This window comes from Rana temporaria, chromosome 4 (genome assembly GCF_905171775.1).
Source record: "Rana temporaria chromosome 4, aRanTem1.1, whole genome shotgun sequence".
Classification (NCBI taxonomy): domain Eukaryota; kingdom Metazoa; phylum Chordata; class Amphibia; order Anura; family Ranidae; genus Rana; species Rana temporaria.
Genome location: NC_053492.1, coordinates 163,240,636 through 163,258,264, shown reverse-complemented (window position 1 = coordinate 163,258,264; position 17,629 = coordinate 163,240,636). Strand labels below are relative to the sequence as shown.

The 17,629-nt window shown below is 47.1% G+C and overlaps 1 protein-coding gene and 1 pseudogene across 3 annotated transcripts in view; both read left to right on the top strand.

The window, feature by feature from the left end:
• Positions 1-17,629, top strand: part of SI (sucrase-isomaltase) — a 318,808-nt gene that overhangs the window by 18,198 nt on the left and 282,981 nt on the right. The window contains exon 1 of one of the 3 annotated variants that reach the window (XM_040349296.1): positions 11,866-12,027. The exons of the other annotated variants lie outside the window; for them this stretch is intronic. Coding sequence (XP_040205230.1) covers positions 11,919-12,027 — 109 coding nt within the window. The 5' untranslated portion in view covers positions 11,866-11,918. Of the gene's footprint in view, positions 1-11,865; positions 12,028-17,629 lie in introns of those variants that run through there. 3 annotated transcript variants of the gene reach the window in all.
• LOC120938665 lies at positions 14,944-15,153 on the top strand (annotated as a pseudogene).

Genomic DNA, 17,629 nt, shown 5'->3' with positions numbered 1-17,629 from the left:
TACATCCTGAACGAAGTGCATGAGAAATTATGTTCGACTCCTTCATCAGTTAAACAGCTTATGCAGTACATTTTCCCATACATTCACAATTATATAGTAACTCACTCAGTACTTACCACCAGACAAGGTCCAGAAAGAGCTTGGCCATGCTCCTGGAGACCATCAGATAGGGAAAAGTGGAAGACAGAGAGAAAGCTCTAACAGAATATATGTTCCCCCTGCCACCTATATAATTGTTTAAGAGGCATCCTCCTGTCTCTCCTGGCCAAGTACTGTTAGGGATATTGTCTGGTGGAGTAGGTTTAGGTAGGGGCAGACTGGCAACTCATGGGGCCCCCAGGCAAGAGATTATGGGGCCACACAGTATACACACATACAGTATACATACACAGTATACACACACAGACACACAATACACACACACAGTATACACCAGTGTTTCTCAACTCCTGTCCTCAAGGCGCCCCAACAGGTCATGTTTTCAGGATTTCCCTTAGATGAAACAGCTGTGGTGATTACTAAGGCAGTGAAACTGATCAAATCACCTGTGCAAAATAATGGAAAACCTGAAAACATGACCTGTTGGTGCGCCTTGAGGACTGGAGTTGAAAAACACTGTTATAAACACACAGTATACATACACACAGAATACACATACACACACTGAAAAGGTACTGGAGAGGCGGGGCAGCTATAATCTTGGGATTTTTTTTTTTAAAACACAGATTTTTACATACTGTCACTGGTTTTACTGAGTTTTGCAACCCTGATGGGGCCCCCTAGTGGCATGGGGCCCTCGGCGCCGTGCCCGAGAGACAGAATGGTCAGTCCGTCCCTGGGTTTAGGTGATATCACAGAGTACGCACTTTACAAAGAAACTAAAGCTGTACTGATTTATTGAATCAATGTTTTCTTCTTTTATACCATAAGTACTGAAGGCGTAAATTGAGATAAACCAATGAATTAACACAACCTTGAGGTGATTTTGAAAAAAAAGGGAAAGTTTACATTTCAGTATAAGTTGACATGACAAACATACAGTATTGATTACACTTCCAGCTGACTTGTTAGGTGAAAGGTTTTCTGATGAAACATCAGCTTTACATTGCGTAGTCATATTATAATATTTCCCACAATTAAAACCCCCAGCATTGGTATCAGTGCACACAATATTAGGCCCAGCATTGGTGTCAGTGGATGCAATAATAACCTCCAGCATTGTTGTCAGCATTAGCAATAACAATTCCTAGCATTGCTGCTACTGCACACAGTAATAATCCCTGCACTGGTGTCAGATGCAATAATAACCCCCATCATTAGTGTCAGTGGCAGCAATACTATACCGCGCATGGGTATCAATAAATGAAATAATAACCCCAGCACTGGTTTTATGGAATGCAATAATAACCCTCCCATAGATGTTAAACCACAAAAATAAACCATGCACTGCTGTCAGAGAACACAATACCCAACCCTTTGCATTGGTGCACAGCTGTAGTACTATTCAAACCCCCTAATTGGTGGTCAATGGCAGGGCAAATTATACATTAAGGGCCTGATCCACAAAAACTTTTGCCATTTAAGTTACACTGCCGCAAAATCTCTACCTAAGTGCCCGATCCACAAAGCACTTACCTAGAAATTCTGAGCGGTGTAACTGAAATCCGTCCGGCGCAAGGCGTTCCTAATCTAATGGGGCGAGTCCCATTTAAATTAGGCGCGCTCCCGTGCCGGACGTACTGCGCATACTCCCGACGCTATTTTCCCGACGTGCATTGCGCGAAATTACGTTACGCCGAGTTTTGTGAATCGCGCCGTGTAAAAAAAGTTGCGTCGGGAAAAAAAAGAGATGCGGCGGGAAAAAAAAATAATAAAAAAAAAAATTGACAGCGTCGCGGGACTACTTTTACAGTAGGGTCTACTTTTACATGGTGTACTAACTTTACACTTTGTAAAAGCAGCCCTAATTTTGCGATGGCAAACTAATACTTACAGAGAAAAAACGAAGCTTAATAGTTTTGTGGATCTCCGTAAGTGCTAATTTGCATACCCGACGCTGGATTTCGACGAGAAATGCCCCCAGCGGCGACTGAGGTACTGCATCCTAAGATCCGACAGTGTAAGTCCCTTACACATGTCGGATCTTCTGCCTATCTATGAGAAACTGATTCTGTGGATCAGTTCCATAGATAGAAACAGGGATACGACGGCGTATCAGTAGATACGCCGGCGTATCCCTTTTGTGGATCAGGCCCTAATTTCCTAACTACCTATCACGTTTTGGAGGTCCTGGAGCACAAGAAGTACCCAATCTGGAAAGCGAATGCTCCAAGGTATTTTATGAAAGGCATGGTGAATCTTTCAAAATATCTTTTTTTGTCACCAATTTTTGGAAAATGCAGAAAGAAAATGATTTTTTTTCACACAAAGTTGTCAATTTAGTAAGATATTTCTCACACACAGTATGGATGGGCATACTAAGAAATACCACTCAAAACACATTCTACTACTCCTCCCGAGTATGGGGGCTGATGGTATATGTTTTTGGGGGGTGGGGGCAATCCATCCATAGCCAACCCCCATCTCTGGCGGTCAGGTGGGTCTCTCGCACCCTCCCTCAGGTCAGTCAATCAATTGGTCCCCACACTTACCCCATCTAGGTCGTGGCTTCCTCCAGGCAGCGGACCTCTACATTTCCTACTTCCTCAGCTTCATGACGGCTTCCCCTACAGCTCCTCTCTCCTCCTCCTCAGCGGCCAATAGGTTTGCTCCTTCTCTCGTCCAATCGGGTCTCAGGACCTGCTTCCTGAGCAGGGATTGGCTGGGAGGAGAAGCAGGAAGACAATAGCGAATATTAATTTGCTCATGTCACACATTGTCACACAACAGGGTGCGCAGAGCCCACCCCTTGTTGATGGCAATTAGAGTATTATGCCGCGTACACACGATCGGACATTCCGACAACAAAACCATGGATTTTTTTCCAACGGATGTTGGCTCAAACTTGTCTTGCATACACATGGTCACACAAATGTTGTCGGAAATTCCGAACGTCAAGAACACGGTGACGTACAAGACGTACGATGAGCTGAGAAAAATGAAGTTCTATAGGCAGTGTGGCTCTTCTGCTTGATTCAGAGCATGCCTGGAATTTTGTGCGTTGGAATTAGCTACACATGATCGGAATTTCTGACAACAACTTTTGTTGTCAAAAAATTTGAGAACCAGCTCTCAAACATTTGTTGTCGGAAATTCCAACAGAAAATGTCCGATGGAGCAAACACACAGTCGGATTTTCCGATAACAAGTTCACATCGAACATTTGTTGTCGGAAATTCCAACCGTGTGTACGCGGCATTAGGCTCTAATCATGTGCTTCTAAAAAAAAAAAAAAACTCCCAGTGGAATCCATGCATCTGGTGCCCTGCATGTAGATTAGCCTTTGTGCCCCATATGGACAGGCCACTGCTACAACACACATAAATTGTATCAAAACCAAGGTACTGTAATGGTCGCCTGTATATGATTGATCAGGAAATATAGATTAGTGTTGTGTAACCGATAGCAGTCCCAGTTCCTATAAGCCAAGCAAGCCTTGCCTACTGGTACATGACTGCCCACAGTAATGCCCTGTTCAGTGGTCAGGAAGTACAGGAGGCTAAGGAAAGAAAGGACAAGAGAGTTCTTGTGGTTCCAGGAGTACAGTTGTCTGCAGGGGATGGCTGGGACTGGTGTCTCATAGGAACATATTAAGTCAGACATGCAGATGGGTACGTTCAGACCAAAGGCAGAGGCACGGTAAGCAAACAGGCAAAGGATTGCTCCAGGCAACAAGCTGAAATATAATCAATGCAAATAGGCCAGGGTTGTTACAGCCCACCAGAGACAACACTGCACTGGTGTGGTGATGATCAGGATCACTGTTGCTGATGCATACCTCCCAACATTTTGAGATGAGAATGAGGGACACCTACTAGCAAACGCATGTAGGCATAGGACACGCCTCCTGCTACACCCCCTTAAAGGAGAATTAACCAAAAAAGGTTAAATAAATCCACAAATGCAGCAATTTATGATTTGGATGAAAGTTTTAGCACTGGGAAACACTATTTGAAAGATAAAGGGCTAGATTCAGGTAGATCAGCGGATCTTTAGATCCGCGTGATCTATCTGATTTAAGATACCCTGCCGCAAGTTTGAGAGGCAAGTGGGTAATTCACAAACCACTTACCTCTAAACTTGCGGCGGCGTTTTGCAAATCCCCCGGCGGAATTCAAATTCCGCAGCTAGGGGGAGTGTACTTATTACTCAGGCGCGTTCCCGCACCGATTTAAATGAGCATGCGCCGTCCGTGAAATTTCCCGGCGTGCATTGCTCCCACTGACGTCACTAGGACGTCAGTGGTTTCGACGTGAGCGTAACTTGCGACGCGCAGGTTTCTGAATCGGCGTACGCAAACGACGTAAAAAAATTCAAAATCGAAGCAGGAACGACGGCTATACTTAACATTGGCTGCGCCTCATAGAAGCAGGGGTAAGTATACGCCGGGAAAGCCGCTACGGAAACGCCGTAACAACACTGCGTTGGGTCCGCGTACATTCGTGAATTTGCGTATCTCGCTGATTTACATATTATTCAATGTAAATCAGCGGGAACGCCCCCCGCGCCATTTTTAAATTACAAATAAGATCCGACGGTGTAACACAGTTACACCTGTCGGATCTTAGCAATATCTATGCGTAACTGATTCTATGAATCAGGCGCATAGATAAGACCAGTGTAAGTCAGAGATACGACGGCGTATCAGGAGATACACCGTCATATCTCTTTGTGAATCTGGCCCAAAAAGTGCATTTTATATACAACTATATAGATCAGACCAAAATGAGGGACAAATGAGGGGGAAAAAGGGACGGAGGGACATTTCTCCAAATCAGGGACAGTCCCTCGAAATCAGGGACAGTTGGGAGCTATGCTGATGTAAACTGGTTTGGTGACACTGTGGACCATGTGGCAACAATCAGGAACACCGTTGCTGACTTACACTGGTCTAGTGACACTGTAATTGGTGTGGTAGTGAAAAGGGAATAACGTTGCTGGCATATACTGGTCTGGTGACACTGGAACTAGTGTGGTGAGAATCAGGGACTGCTGGCTTACACTGGTGTGGTGACATTGCGACTTATGTGGCAGTGATAAGGAACACTGTTTCTGACATACACTGGTCTGGTGACACTGGGATTGGTGAGGCCAAGAACAGGGACACTGTAACTGGTGTGGCGGTAATCAGAAACTCTGTAAATGGTGTTGCAGTGATTAGGAGCAATATGACTGGTGTGGTGGTGATTAGCAATGCCGGGACAAGGTCATCCAGTGCCCAGGGCCTGATGCCAAACTGTGCCCCCCTCTCCTGCCATCCCTTAGGGTTAGCAGTGATGTTGCTGTCACTGCTCCTGTCAGCCTTGTAACAGAAGCAACAGGCACAGGAACCCCCCATCCCTACAATAAAGCTGGTCTGGTGATATTGTATGGCTGTGGCAGTGATCAGAGATAATGGCTGGCGGCACTGACATACACGTGTCCATTTACATCTGGCCAACCATAGAGACATCACAAGCCCACCCCTGTCTGCTGTGTGGTATATGTGGACACAGACTGAGCAGACATGGATTTCCCATAAGGCTCCAATTCAGCAGGTAATCTGCTCACAAATCCCTTGCTGAGCGAAGTTTATAACAGACTGGAGAAAGATAAATATCACTTAAAGACAAAGCTAAAGTCCCCTATACACAATCAGAAAATCAGACTAAAAATACAGATTTCGAAGCGATTGTGCGATTATCTGATCTGTAGTACACAGCTCATCTGAAATTATCCAAAGGGACAAACATTTTTTTTACTAACATACAAGAATTTTCGTACTTTAGCAACCTCTTCTTTTAGAAATGAGATTAGCATGCACAAAAAATGGATTATCATTCATCTGATAATCTGAATGTCTGTACCAGGTTTTATTCTTTTTTTTTAGTTGGGTAGGCAGGTAAAGAGTGGGGTTGAGGACGGGTTTGGGGAGAGGCAGTTAGGTAGGCTGTACGGGGCCCCATGATTTCTAACAGCGGCCCTGTCTATAACCCACTGTACCTCTGTCCTTTGTGGTTGGTCATTTATAGTGCTTAGTGTTTAACATATCTCCCCAATTGGTGGTTATTGGGAGTGCCATTTATTATCCCTTCCACTAGTGGTCAGTGCCAGTGCTATTTATTATCCCTCCCACTAGTGGTCAGTGCCAGTGCTATTTATTATCCCTCCCACTAGTGGTCAGTGGCAGTGCTATGTATTATCCCTCCCACAAGTGGTCAGTGGCAGTGCTATTTATTATCCCTCCCACTAGTGGTCAGTGGCAGTGCTATGTATTATCCCTCCCACTAGTGGTCAGTGGCAGTGCTATGTATTATCCCTCCCACTAGTGGTTAGTAACAGTGCTATGTATTATCCCTCCCACTAGTGGTCAGTAGCAGTGCTATGTATTATCCATCCCACTAGTGGTCAGTGGCAGTGCTATGTATTATCCCTCCCACTAGTGGTCAGTGGCAGTGCTATTTATTATCTCTCCCACTAGTGGTCAGTGGCAGTGCTATTTATTATCCCTTCCACTAGTGGTCAGTAGCACTGCTATTTATTATCCCTACCACTAGTGGTCAGAGGCAGTGCTATTTATTATCCCTCCCACTAGTGGTCAGTGGAAGGGGTATGTATTATCCCTCCCACTAGTGGTCAGTGGCAGTGCTATGTATTATCCCTCCCACTAGTGGTTAGTAACAGTGCTATGTATTATCCCTCCCACTAGTGGTCAGTAGCACTGCTATTTATTATCCCTCCCACTAGTGGTCAGTGGCAGTGCTATTTATTATCCCTCCCACTAGTGGTCAGTAGCAGTGCTATTTATTATCCCTACCACTAGAGGTCAGTGGCAGTGCTATTTATTATCCCTCCCACTAGTGGTCAGTGGCAGTGGTATGTATTATCCCTCCCACGAGTGGTCAGTAACAGAGCTATGTATTATCCCTCCCACTGGTGGTCAGTGGCAGTGCTATGTATTATCCCTCCCACTAGTGGTCAGTGGCAGTACTATGTATTATCCCTCACACTAGTGGTCAGTGGCAGTGCTATGTATTATCCCTCCCACTAGTAGTCAGTGGCAGTGCTATGTATTATCCCTCCCACAGTGGTCAGTAGCAGTGCTATGTGTTATCCCTCCCACTAGTGGTCAGTGGAAGTACTATACATTATCCCTCCCACTAGTGGTCAGTAGCAGTGCTATTTATTATCCCTACCACTAGTGGTCAGTGGCAGTGCTATTTATTACCCCTCCCACTAGTGGTCAGTGGCGGTGGTATTTATTATCCCTCCCACTAGTGGTCAGTAACAGTGCTATGTATTATCCCTCCCACTGGTGGTCAGTGGCAGTGCTATGTATTATCCCTCCCACTAGTGTTCAGCAGAGGTGTATTTAAACTCGTGCACCCCCTAATTTAAATATGACCCACCCCTTCCTGTCAAGGCCACACCCCTTGCTGTTTAAGACCCGCCCTTCCCTAAAAAAAGTGTTGCCTATAGTTCTACTTTAGGCACAAAATTCTGCACATTTTATGGAGAGGACTAAGAAGATATAACCATGACAATGGTGCAGCAGAAAATACATAGCACAGTGAGGAAGGTTTGTGGTTCAGGATAATAGGACAGTCAAAATTAGAAGCTCCCCCCCCCCCCCCCCCCCCCCCCCCCACAGTTGTTGAATGCTGGCCGGAAGCAGTGCGGCTGCTTTATGGGGGCACTAGACTAATTTACCTCTCTGTCCAGTATGCCCCATAAGACTGGCGCTACACTAACAGTGTAGCGCAAGCCGGTGGGGACTCTTTCCATGCTGCCCCCTGCAACGTGCTGCCCTAGACCTGGGCCTTGTTGGCCTAGGCCAGGATACAGCCCTGGTGGTCAGTGGCAGTACTATGTATTATCCCTCCCACTAGTGATCAGTGGCAGTGCTATTTATTATCCCTCCCACTAGTGGTCAGTAACAGTGCTATGTATTATCCCTCCCACTGGTGGTCAGTGGCAGTGCTATGTATTATCCCTCCCACTAGTGGTCAGTGGCAGTGCTATGTATTATCCCTCCCACTAGTGGTCAGTGGCAGTGCTATTTATTATCCCTCCCACTAGTGGTCAGTGGCAGTGCTATGTATTATCCCTCCCACTAGTGGTCACTAACAATGCTATGTATTATCCCTCCCACTAGTGGTTAGTAGCAGTGCTATGTGTTATCCCTCCCACTAGTGGTCAGTGAAAGTACTATGCATTATCCCTCCCACTAGTGGTCAGTAGCAGTGCTATTTATTATCCCTACCACTAGTGGTCAGTGGCAGTGCTATGTATTATCCCTCCCACTATTGGTCAGTGGCAGTGCTATGTATTATCCCTCCTACTAGTGGTCAGTGGCAGTGCTATTTATTATCCATCCCACTAGTGGTCAGTGGCAGTTCTATTTATTATCCCTCCCACTAGTGGTCAGTGGCAGTGCTATTTATTATACCTCCCACTAATGGTCAGTGGCAGTGCTATTTATTATCCCTCTCACTAGTGGTCTGTGGCAGTGCTATGTATTATCCCTCCCACTAGTGATCAGTGGCAGTACTATATATTATCCCCCCCACTAGTGGTCAGTGGCAGTGCTATTTATTATCCCTCCCACTAGTGGTTAGTGGCAGTGCTCTTTTTTATCCCTCCCTCTAGTGCAGAGGTGTATTTAGGTTTTGTGCTGCCCTAGGCCTGACTAAACTCGTGCACCCCCTAATTTAAATATGACCCACCCCTTCCTGTCAAGGCCACACCACTTGCTGTTTAAGACCCGCCCTTCCCTAAAAAAAGTGTTGCCTATTGTTCTACTTTAGGCACAAAATTCTGCAAATTTTATGGAGAGGACTAAGAAGATATAACCATGCCAATGGTGCAGCAGAAAATACATAGCACAGTGAGGAAGGTTTGTGGTTCAGGATAATAGGACAGTCAAAATTAGAAGCCCCCCCCCCCCCCCCACAGTTGTGGAATGCTGGCCGGAAGCAGTGCGGCTGCTTTATGGGGGCACTAGACTAATTTACCTCTCTGTCCTGTACTCCCCATAAGACTGGCGCTACCCTAACAGTGTAGCGCAAGCCGGTGGGGACTCTTTCCATGCTGCCCCCCTGCAACGTGCTGCCCTAGGCCTGGGCCTTGTTGGCCTAGGCCAGGATACAGCCCTGCTCTAGTGGTCAGTGGCAGTGTTATTTATTATCCCTTCCACTAGTGGTCTGTGGTAGTGCTATGTATTATCCCTCCCACTAGTGGTCAGTGGCAGTACTATGTATTATCCCTCCCACTAGTGGTCAGTGGCAGTGCTATGTATTATCCCTCCCACTAGTGGTCAGTGGCAGTACTATGTATTATCCCTCCCACTAGTGGTCAGTGGCAGTGCTATTTATTATCCCTCCCACTAGTGGTCAGTGGTAGTGCTATTTATTATCCCTCCCACTAGTGGTCTGTGGTAGTGCTATTTATTATCCCTCCCACTGGTGGTCAGTGGCAGTTCTATTTATTATCCCTCCCACTAGTGGTCAGTGGCAGTGCTATGTATTATCCCTCCCACTAGTGGTCAGTGGCAGTGCTATTTATTATCCCTCCCACTAGTGGTCAGTGGCAGTGCTATGTATTATCCCTCCCACTAGTGGTCAGTGGCAGTGCTATTTATTATCCCTCCCACTAGTGGTCAGTGGCAGTGCTATGTATTATCCCTCCCACTAGTGGTCACTAACAATGCTATGTATTATCCCTCCCACTAGTGGTTAGTAGCAGTGCTATGTGTTATCCCTCCCACTAGTGGTCAGTGAAAGTACTATGCATTATCCCTCCCACTAGTGGTCAGTAGCAGTGCTATTTATTATCCCTACCACTAGTGGTCAGTGGCAGTGCTATGTATTATCCCTCCCACTATTGGTCAGTGGCAGTGCTATGTATTATCCCTCCTACTAGTGGTCAGTGGCAGTGCTATTTATTATCCATCCCACTAGTGGTCAGTGGCAGTTCTATTTATTATCCCTCCCACTAGTGGTCAGTGGCAGTGCTATTTATTATACCTCCCACTAATGGTCAGTGGCAGTGCTATTTATTATCCCTCTCACTAGTGGTCTGTGGCAGTGCTATGTATTATCCCTCCCACTAGTGATCAGTGGCAGTACTATATATTATCCCCCCCACTAGTGGTCAGTGGCAGTGCTATTTATTATCCCTCCCACTAGTGGTTAGTGGCAGTGCTCTTTTTTATCCCTCCCTCTAGTGCAGAGGTGTATTTAGGTTTTGTGCTGCCCTAGGCCTGACTAAACTCGTGCACCCCCTAATTTAAATATGACCCACCCCTTCCTGTCAAGGCCACACCACTTGCTGTTTAAGACCCGCCCTTCCCTAAAAAAAGTGTTGCCTATTGTTCTACTTTAGGCACAAAATTCTGCAAATTTTATGGAGAGGACTAAGAAGATATAACCATGCCAATGGTGCAGCAGAAAATACATAGCACAGTGAGGAAGGTTTGTGGTTCAGGATAATAGGACAGTCAAAATTAGAAGCCCCCCCCCCCCCCCCCCACAGTTGTGGAATGCTGGCCGGAAGCAGTGCGGCTGCTTTATGGGGGCACTAGACTAATTTACCTCTCTGTCCTGTACTCCCCATAAGACTGGCGCTACCCTAACAGTGTAGCGCAAGCCGGTGGGGACTCTTTCCATGCTGCCCCCCTGCAACGTGCTGCCCTAGGCCTGGGCCTTGTTGGCCTAGGCCAGGATACAGCCCTGCTCTAGTGGTCAGTGGCAGTGTTATTTATTATCCCTTCCACTAGTGGTCTGTGGTAGTGCTATGTATTATCCCTCCCACTAGTGGTCAGTGGCAGTACTATGTATTATCCCTCCCACTAGTGGTCAGTGGCAGTGCTATTTATTATCCCTCCCACTAGTGGTCAGTGGCAGTGCTATGTATTATCCCTCCCACTAGTGGTCAGTGGCAGTACTATGTATTATCCCTCCCACTAGTGGTCAGTGGCAGTGCTATGTATTATCCCTCCCACTAGTGGTCAGTGGCAGTACTATGTATTATCCCTCCCACTAGTGGTCAGTGGCAGTGCTATTTATTATCCCTCCCACTAGTGGTCAGTGGTAGTGCTATTTATTATCCCTCCCACTAGTGGTCTGTGGTAGTGCTATTTATTATCCCTCCCACTGGTGGTCAGTGGCAGTTCTATTTATTATCCCTCCCACTAGTGGTCAGTGGCAGTGCTATGTATTATCCCTCCCACTAGTGGTCAGTGGCAGTGCTATGTATTATCCCTCCCACTAGTGGTCAGTGGCAGTGCTATTTATTATCCCTCCCACTAGTGGTCAGTGCTTTGTATTTACCATCCCTCCTATTGGTAGTGGCAGCTTTATGTACCATACCCCTTATTTGGTGACTTGGGGAGTTGTATTTAAAATCCCCCCACCTTTTGGTAATGCTTTTTAACCCCAACCCCCCTCCATTGTTGGTCAGTGACATAGCTAATTAAGACAAACCACCCTCAACATTTGTGGGTCTATAGCATTACTATTTAACATTACCCATTAGTGGTGAATGGCAGTGTCCCTCATGGTTGGTCAGTGCCCGTGCTATTTCTCATATCTTCCTACCACCATTGGAGGTGAGTGACACGCTCTATTACTGTTACTTACCTGCTCTCTGAGCCCCGCCCCTCCCATACCTGTAATGTGGGGAGATCACGCCCCCTATCGGTACAGTATTTAGTTCAGCTCCGGCACTGAGCGCCTCTGCAGTTCTGGGAACCCGCTGTGCTGTAGTATTGCGGAGTCCCGATGTATCTGTCGGCACTATTCACCATCATCTTCGCAAACTTCTGCAATGGAGGATTGCTTTCGCTTGGGACTCCCAGGGGCTTCAGATCGTCCAGACTGACAGAATATGGTAGGTATCGTTCTGGGGGCTTTCTAGTGTCCGAGCGCTGCGTGCTTCTATCAAGTTTTACAAGTTGTTGTCTGTCTGTGGCAGACTCCGTGTGTCCCATCATTAGAGAGGAGGAGGGGGGCTTCTATCAACCGGGATCCACTGTCCATGTCAAGTCTGAGCGGCTCCCCACATAAAACACTGCGAATAAAAATGCACCCCCCCCCCCCACATATAAATACTGCCCCCCCCCCACATACAAACACTGCACCACCCCCTCCACCCCCACTGTATTCCCGACATAAAATAATTGTATTTATTACAGGTATATAGTGCTGCCAATTGTATGCAACACTTTACATATACTATATATATTGTACATTTACATCAGATCTTGCCCTCATAGAGCTTACATTCTAAGGGCCCCATCTCACATTCAAACATATACTAGGGCCAATTTAAACAGGAACCAACATGTCTTTGGATGGTGGGAGGAGACCGAAATTCCGGAGGAAACCCACGCAGACACAGGGAGAACACGCAAACTTCACATAAAAATATTGCACCCTCACACAAAGTGCGCCCCCCCCCCCCCCACACACACACACACATAGAAACATTGTGTAGCACCACATAAAAACACTGCACCCCCACATAAAATGCTGCACCCCCCACATAACACACTGCACCCCCACATAACACACTGCACCCCCACATAGAATGCTGCACCCCCATATAACACACTAATAAACAAAAGAAAGCCGTGCCACAATGCTGCACCCCCATATAACACACTGCACCCCCACATAAAATGATGCACCCCCCACATAACACACTGCACCCCCACATACAATTTTGCACCCCCCACATAACACACTGCACCCCCACATAAAATACCGCACCCCCACATAACAAGCTGCACCCCCCACATAACACACTACACCCCCCACATAACACACTGCACCCCACATACAATGCTGCACCCCTTACATAACACACTGCACCCTCACATAAAATGCTGCACCCCCCACATAACATACTGCACCCCACATCAAATGCTGCACCCCCCACATAACACACTGCACCCCACATAAAATGCTGCACCCCACATACTGTAACACACTGCACCCCCACATAAAATGCTGCACCCCCCACATAACACACTGGACCCCCACATAAAATGCTGCACCCCCACATAAAACATTGCATCCCCCACATAAAATGCTGCACCCCCTCACATAAAAGCACAGTTCAGCCCCACATAACACACTGCACCCCCACATAAAATGCTGCACCCCCCCCCACATAAAAGCACGATGCAGCCCCACATAACACACTGCGCCACCACATAAAATGCTGCACCCCCCACATAAAAGCATGGTGCAGCCCCACATAACACACTGCGCCCCCACATAAAATGCTGCACCCCCCACATAAAAGCACAGTGCAGCCCCACATAACACACTGCACCCTCACATAAAATGCTGCACCCCCCACATAACACACTGCACCCCACATCAAATGCTGCACCCCCCACATAACACACTGCACCCCACATAAAATGCTGCACCCCACATACTGTAACACACTGCACCCCCACATAAAATGCTGCACCCCCCACATAACACACTGGACCCCCACATACAATGCTGCACCCCCACATAAAACATTGCATCCCCCACATAAAATGCTGCACCCCCTCACATAAAAGCAAAGTTCAGCCCCACATAACACACTGCACCCCCACATAAAATGCTGCACCCCCCCCCACATAAAAGCATGATGCAGCCCCAAATAACACACTGCGCCCCCACATAAAATGCTGCACCCCCCACATAAAAGCATGGTGCAGCCCCACATAACACACTGCACCCCCACATAAAATGCTGCACCCCCCACATAAAAGCATGGTGCAGCCCCACATAACACACTGCGCCCCCACATAAAATCCTGCACCCCCACATAAAAGCATGGTGCAGCCCCACATAACACACTGCACCCCCACATAAAATGCTGCACCCCCCACATAAAAGCATGGTGCAGCCCCACATAACACACTGCGCCCCCACATAAAATCCTGCACCCCCACATAAAAGCATGGTGCAGCCCCACATAACACACTGCACCCCCACATAAAATGCTGCACCCCCCACATAAAAGCATGGTGCAGCCCCACATAACACACTGCGCCCCCACATAAAATCCTGCACCCCCACATAAAAGCATGGTGCAGCCCCACATAACACACTGCACCCCCACATAAAATGCTGCACCCCCCCCACATAAAAGCACGATGCAGCCCCAAATAACACACTGCGCCCCCACATAAAATGCTGCACTCCCCACTTAAAAGCATGGTGCAGCCCCACATAACACACTGCGCCCCCACATAAAATGCTGCACCCCCCACATTAAAGCACGGTGCAGCCCCACATAACACACTGCACCCCCACATAAAATGCTGCACCCCCTCACATAAAATGCTGAACCCCCTCACATAAAAATACTGCATCCCCCACATAACCCCCCCTCCACTACATCTCCTGCATAAATACACTGCACCCCCAAATAAAAATACTGCACTTCCCCACATAAAACCACTGCTCCGCCTCCCCCGTAAAACAATAACCCCCCCCCCCCCCCCCCTGTAATTGGGTTTATATATGTATTAGATATGTTATTAATATCACTAATAATTACTATTATTATTTACAGAGACAGTATAGCTTCTTGAACTTCTTCAGTTGTGTAAACATGGCTTTACAAATTGGTGAATAATTGACTCTATTTACTAATACTGAATCCTAAACAAATAGATGACTTTGTTATGCCATGGCCCCCCTTCAGCCTTTTTATTTAACCACTTCCCCTCTGGAGCAATCTCTTTCATTCTTTGCACACACCTTAAAATCTGCATGTTTGGGTACAAATTAATTACAACCTTCTTGGCCTTTTGGCTGAGATCAAGTGTAGTATCTGTTCTTATCAGTTACCAGTAGGGGGCGCTCTGCTAACCATCCTGAGTACACGGCGAGGTGGAAAGGGATGGCGGTGCACCCAAAGCTCAAACACACGTTTGTGTTTGTGTGTGTATATATATATATATATATACACACACACTATATTGTCAAAAGTATTGGGACGCCTGCCTTTACGCACATGAACTTTAATGACATCCCAGTCACCGCTGAAATCCGACGTTCCATAGAGTTGTATGGAGCGCACGTTCAGGTCCATCAAAAAAACTGACAGGTCCGCCCGTGTGAAAGGGGCCTTATACAGTATGTCTTATTTTCAGTGTGATGTGTATTATATGTGTTACATATCACAGAGACCGGTATTGTGGTAATATTGAAGTTTATTGAGATTTTCATACATTAGAGGGTTCCACCATTTGGTTGTGTGGGAACACATAACAACACTTAGTAGCAGGCCTTTTACTGACACTTTTTATTTTACCTCCAGTAGATTATTGTAAACAGTAGTGTGGTGATTACCTATTATACTAAAGATCGGCATGTGGCATTAATAAACATCAACAGATTTCAGTTGTGCCCCACCAGGCCAGCACCCCATGGACAATGTGCCTGTGTGCCGAGTTCATCTCCCCATCCCTGCACTTTTGCACTGATTGGCAGCAATGATTGGTACTGATAGGCACCACTGATAAGTGGCACTGATTGGCAGCACTGATAGGCTGCACTGATGGGCCCTGATTGGCACTGATAGGCTGCACTGATTGGCACTGATAGGTAGCACCGATTGGCAGCATTTAGTGGCACTGATGGGCAGCACTGATGGGCACTGAAAGGCAGAACTGATAGCCAACACTGATGAGCACTGATAGGTGGCACTGATGAGCACTGATTGGCAGCACTGATAGGTGGCACTGATGAGCACTGATTGGCAGCACTGATAGGTGGCACTGATTGGCAGCACTGATAGGCAGCACTAATTGGCACTGACTGGTGGCACTGATTGGAGGCACTAATTGGCACTGATAGGCAGCACTGATTGGCACTGACATGTGGCACTGATATGCGACACTGATTGGAATCACTGATTGGCCTATGGCGGTGGCAGATGCAGAACCTGCTGGCGTGGAGGTGAAAGCCTTCTGATCGGGACGGAGAGGCATGAGGTCAAAGCGGAAGGCCGGGATCCCTGGCCTTCTGGCCTGGATTTGATGCAGTTCCTAACCTGCCAGTTTCTCAAGAGGGAACGTCGATCTCACCCTACTGTTAAGGGGGGGTCTTAAGGTGGCTAGTACCTCCCGAGTATAATTAGGTAGGGAGCGAAAGAGGCGAGGGGGGAGCTTGTAGGTCTCTGAGCAGGCTCTCTCCCTGAGCTTCCGGAGCTCTCGTTCCTTCCTGGTAGGGAAGGGGGCTGTGACTGTGCAAGCTGTTGGTCAGAGCTTGTTGAAAAGCCTATGGTGATGTGCCCCTGGAGTGGCAGTCCAGGGGTGCCGTAATTGCACTAGTGTTTTTACCGGCACTTTTGCTTTTTGGCACCTTGGTCACGTCACCATACCACCTTTTTTACTCCTACCTCTAGGACCAGGCCTTTTGGTCAGGACCAGCGGAATTTTTGATTCCTGGCCAGAGGGCCGGCCATTGTATTGCACAATGGTCACCTTTTCACTCTCCCTCATCTCTCTTTCTCCCCCACTTTCTTTTTTATTTTCCCCCGTGTTTGTCACATTTATGTATTTTTTTTATTTGGTGCACTTTATGTACACTTGTGTGTGATTAGTAGGGTGCCGGTCCTCGGGCCAGCCCTGAACGTCTTGGGAGTGGATGGACATGGCCTTCTGGCTTAGTTCGCCTGCTCTCATGGGGTCTCCCTTCGGAGGAGCCCCACCTAGTACTGGGAGAGTTCTGTTTCGGCAAACCCTCCAAGGAAGTTGGGTCCGTGTCGGCTTCGGCTGCTTGGACAACAGTACCTCAGTCCCCGTCTGGAGCCTAACGCCCCGGGGGATCAGGGTTGGGTCCTTCTTTATGGAGGACCAATTGACGTTTGCACCCATCTGCACTTTTTTGTCGCACCTCTTTATGTGTGTGCACATTTTTTATGCACCGGGTGGTGTGTTTTGCACGCCATAGGCTTTTCAATAGAAAGCACTTTAAGAGCCCATACAGGTCAGGTTTAGAATTTTTTTTCCTGTCTCTAAATGCCTCCCAATGTTAGCCTATGTGTTCATGCACACATAGATGTTTATAGGCACACATAGGCGTTTATAGGTTTAGAGGCAGGAAAACACACCCACTGCCAGCGCATTCAGCAGCATTTTAGCAGAAAAAAAAAATACTTGAGGCGGCTAAACGTCCTAACGCTAGGAGTGTTTATAACTTCAGCGTTAATTCATTTCAATTGCCAGAATAAATCATTATTCTAGCCAATGAAATTAGTTAAAGCGGTTGTATACCCAAAATTCTGACTTTGCATTTTATTTTGTATTTAGTTAATTAAAATTAATTGCCATTGTTAATTTTTACTCTACCTGCCACCTGTCCCAGTTATGGATATTTAGCCGAGTCATGACGTCTAACACGCATGCGCCGTATCCTCCTTTCTACCGGCAAGCCGAGACCGGCCGGAAAAATTCAGTGTCTATGTCGGGGCT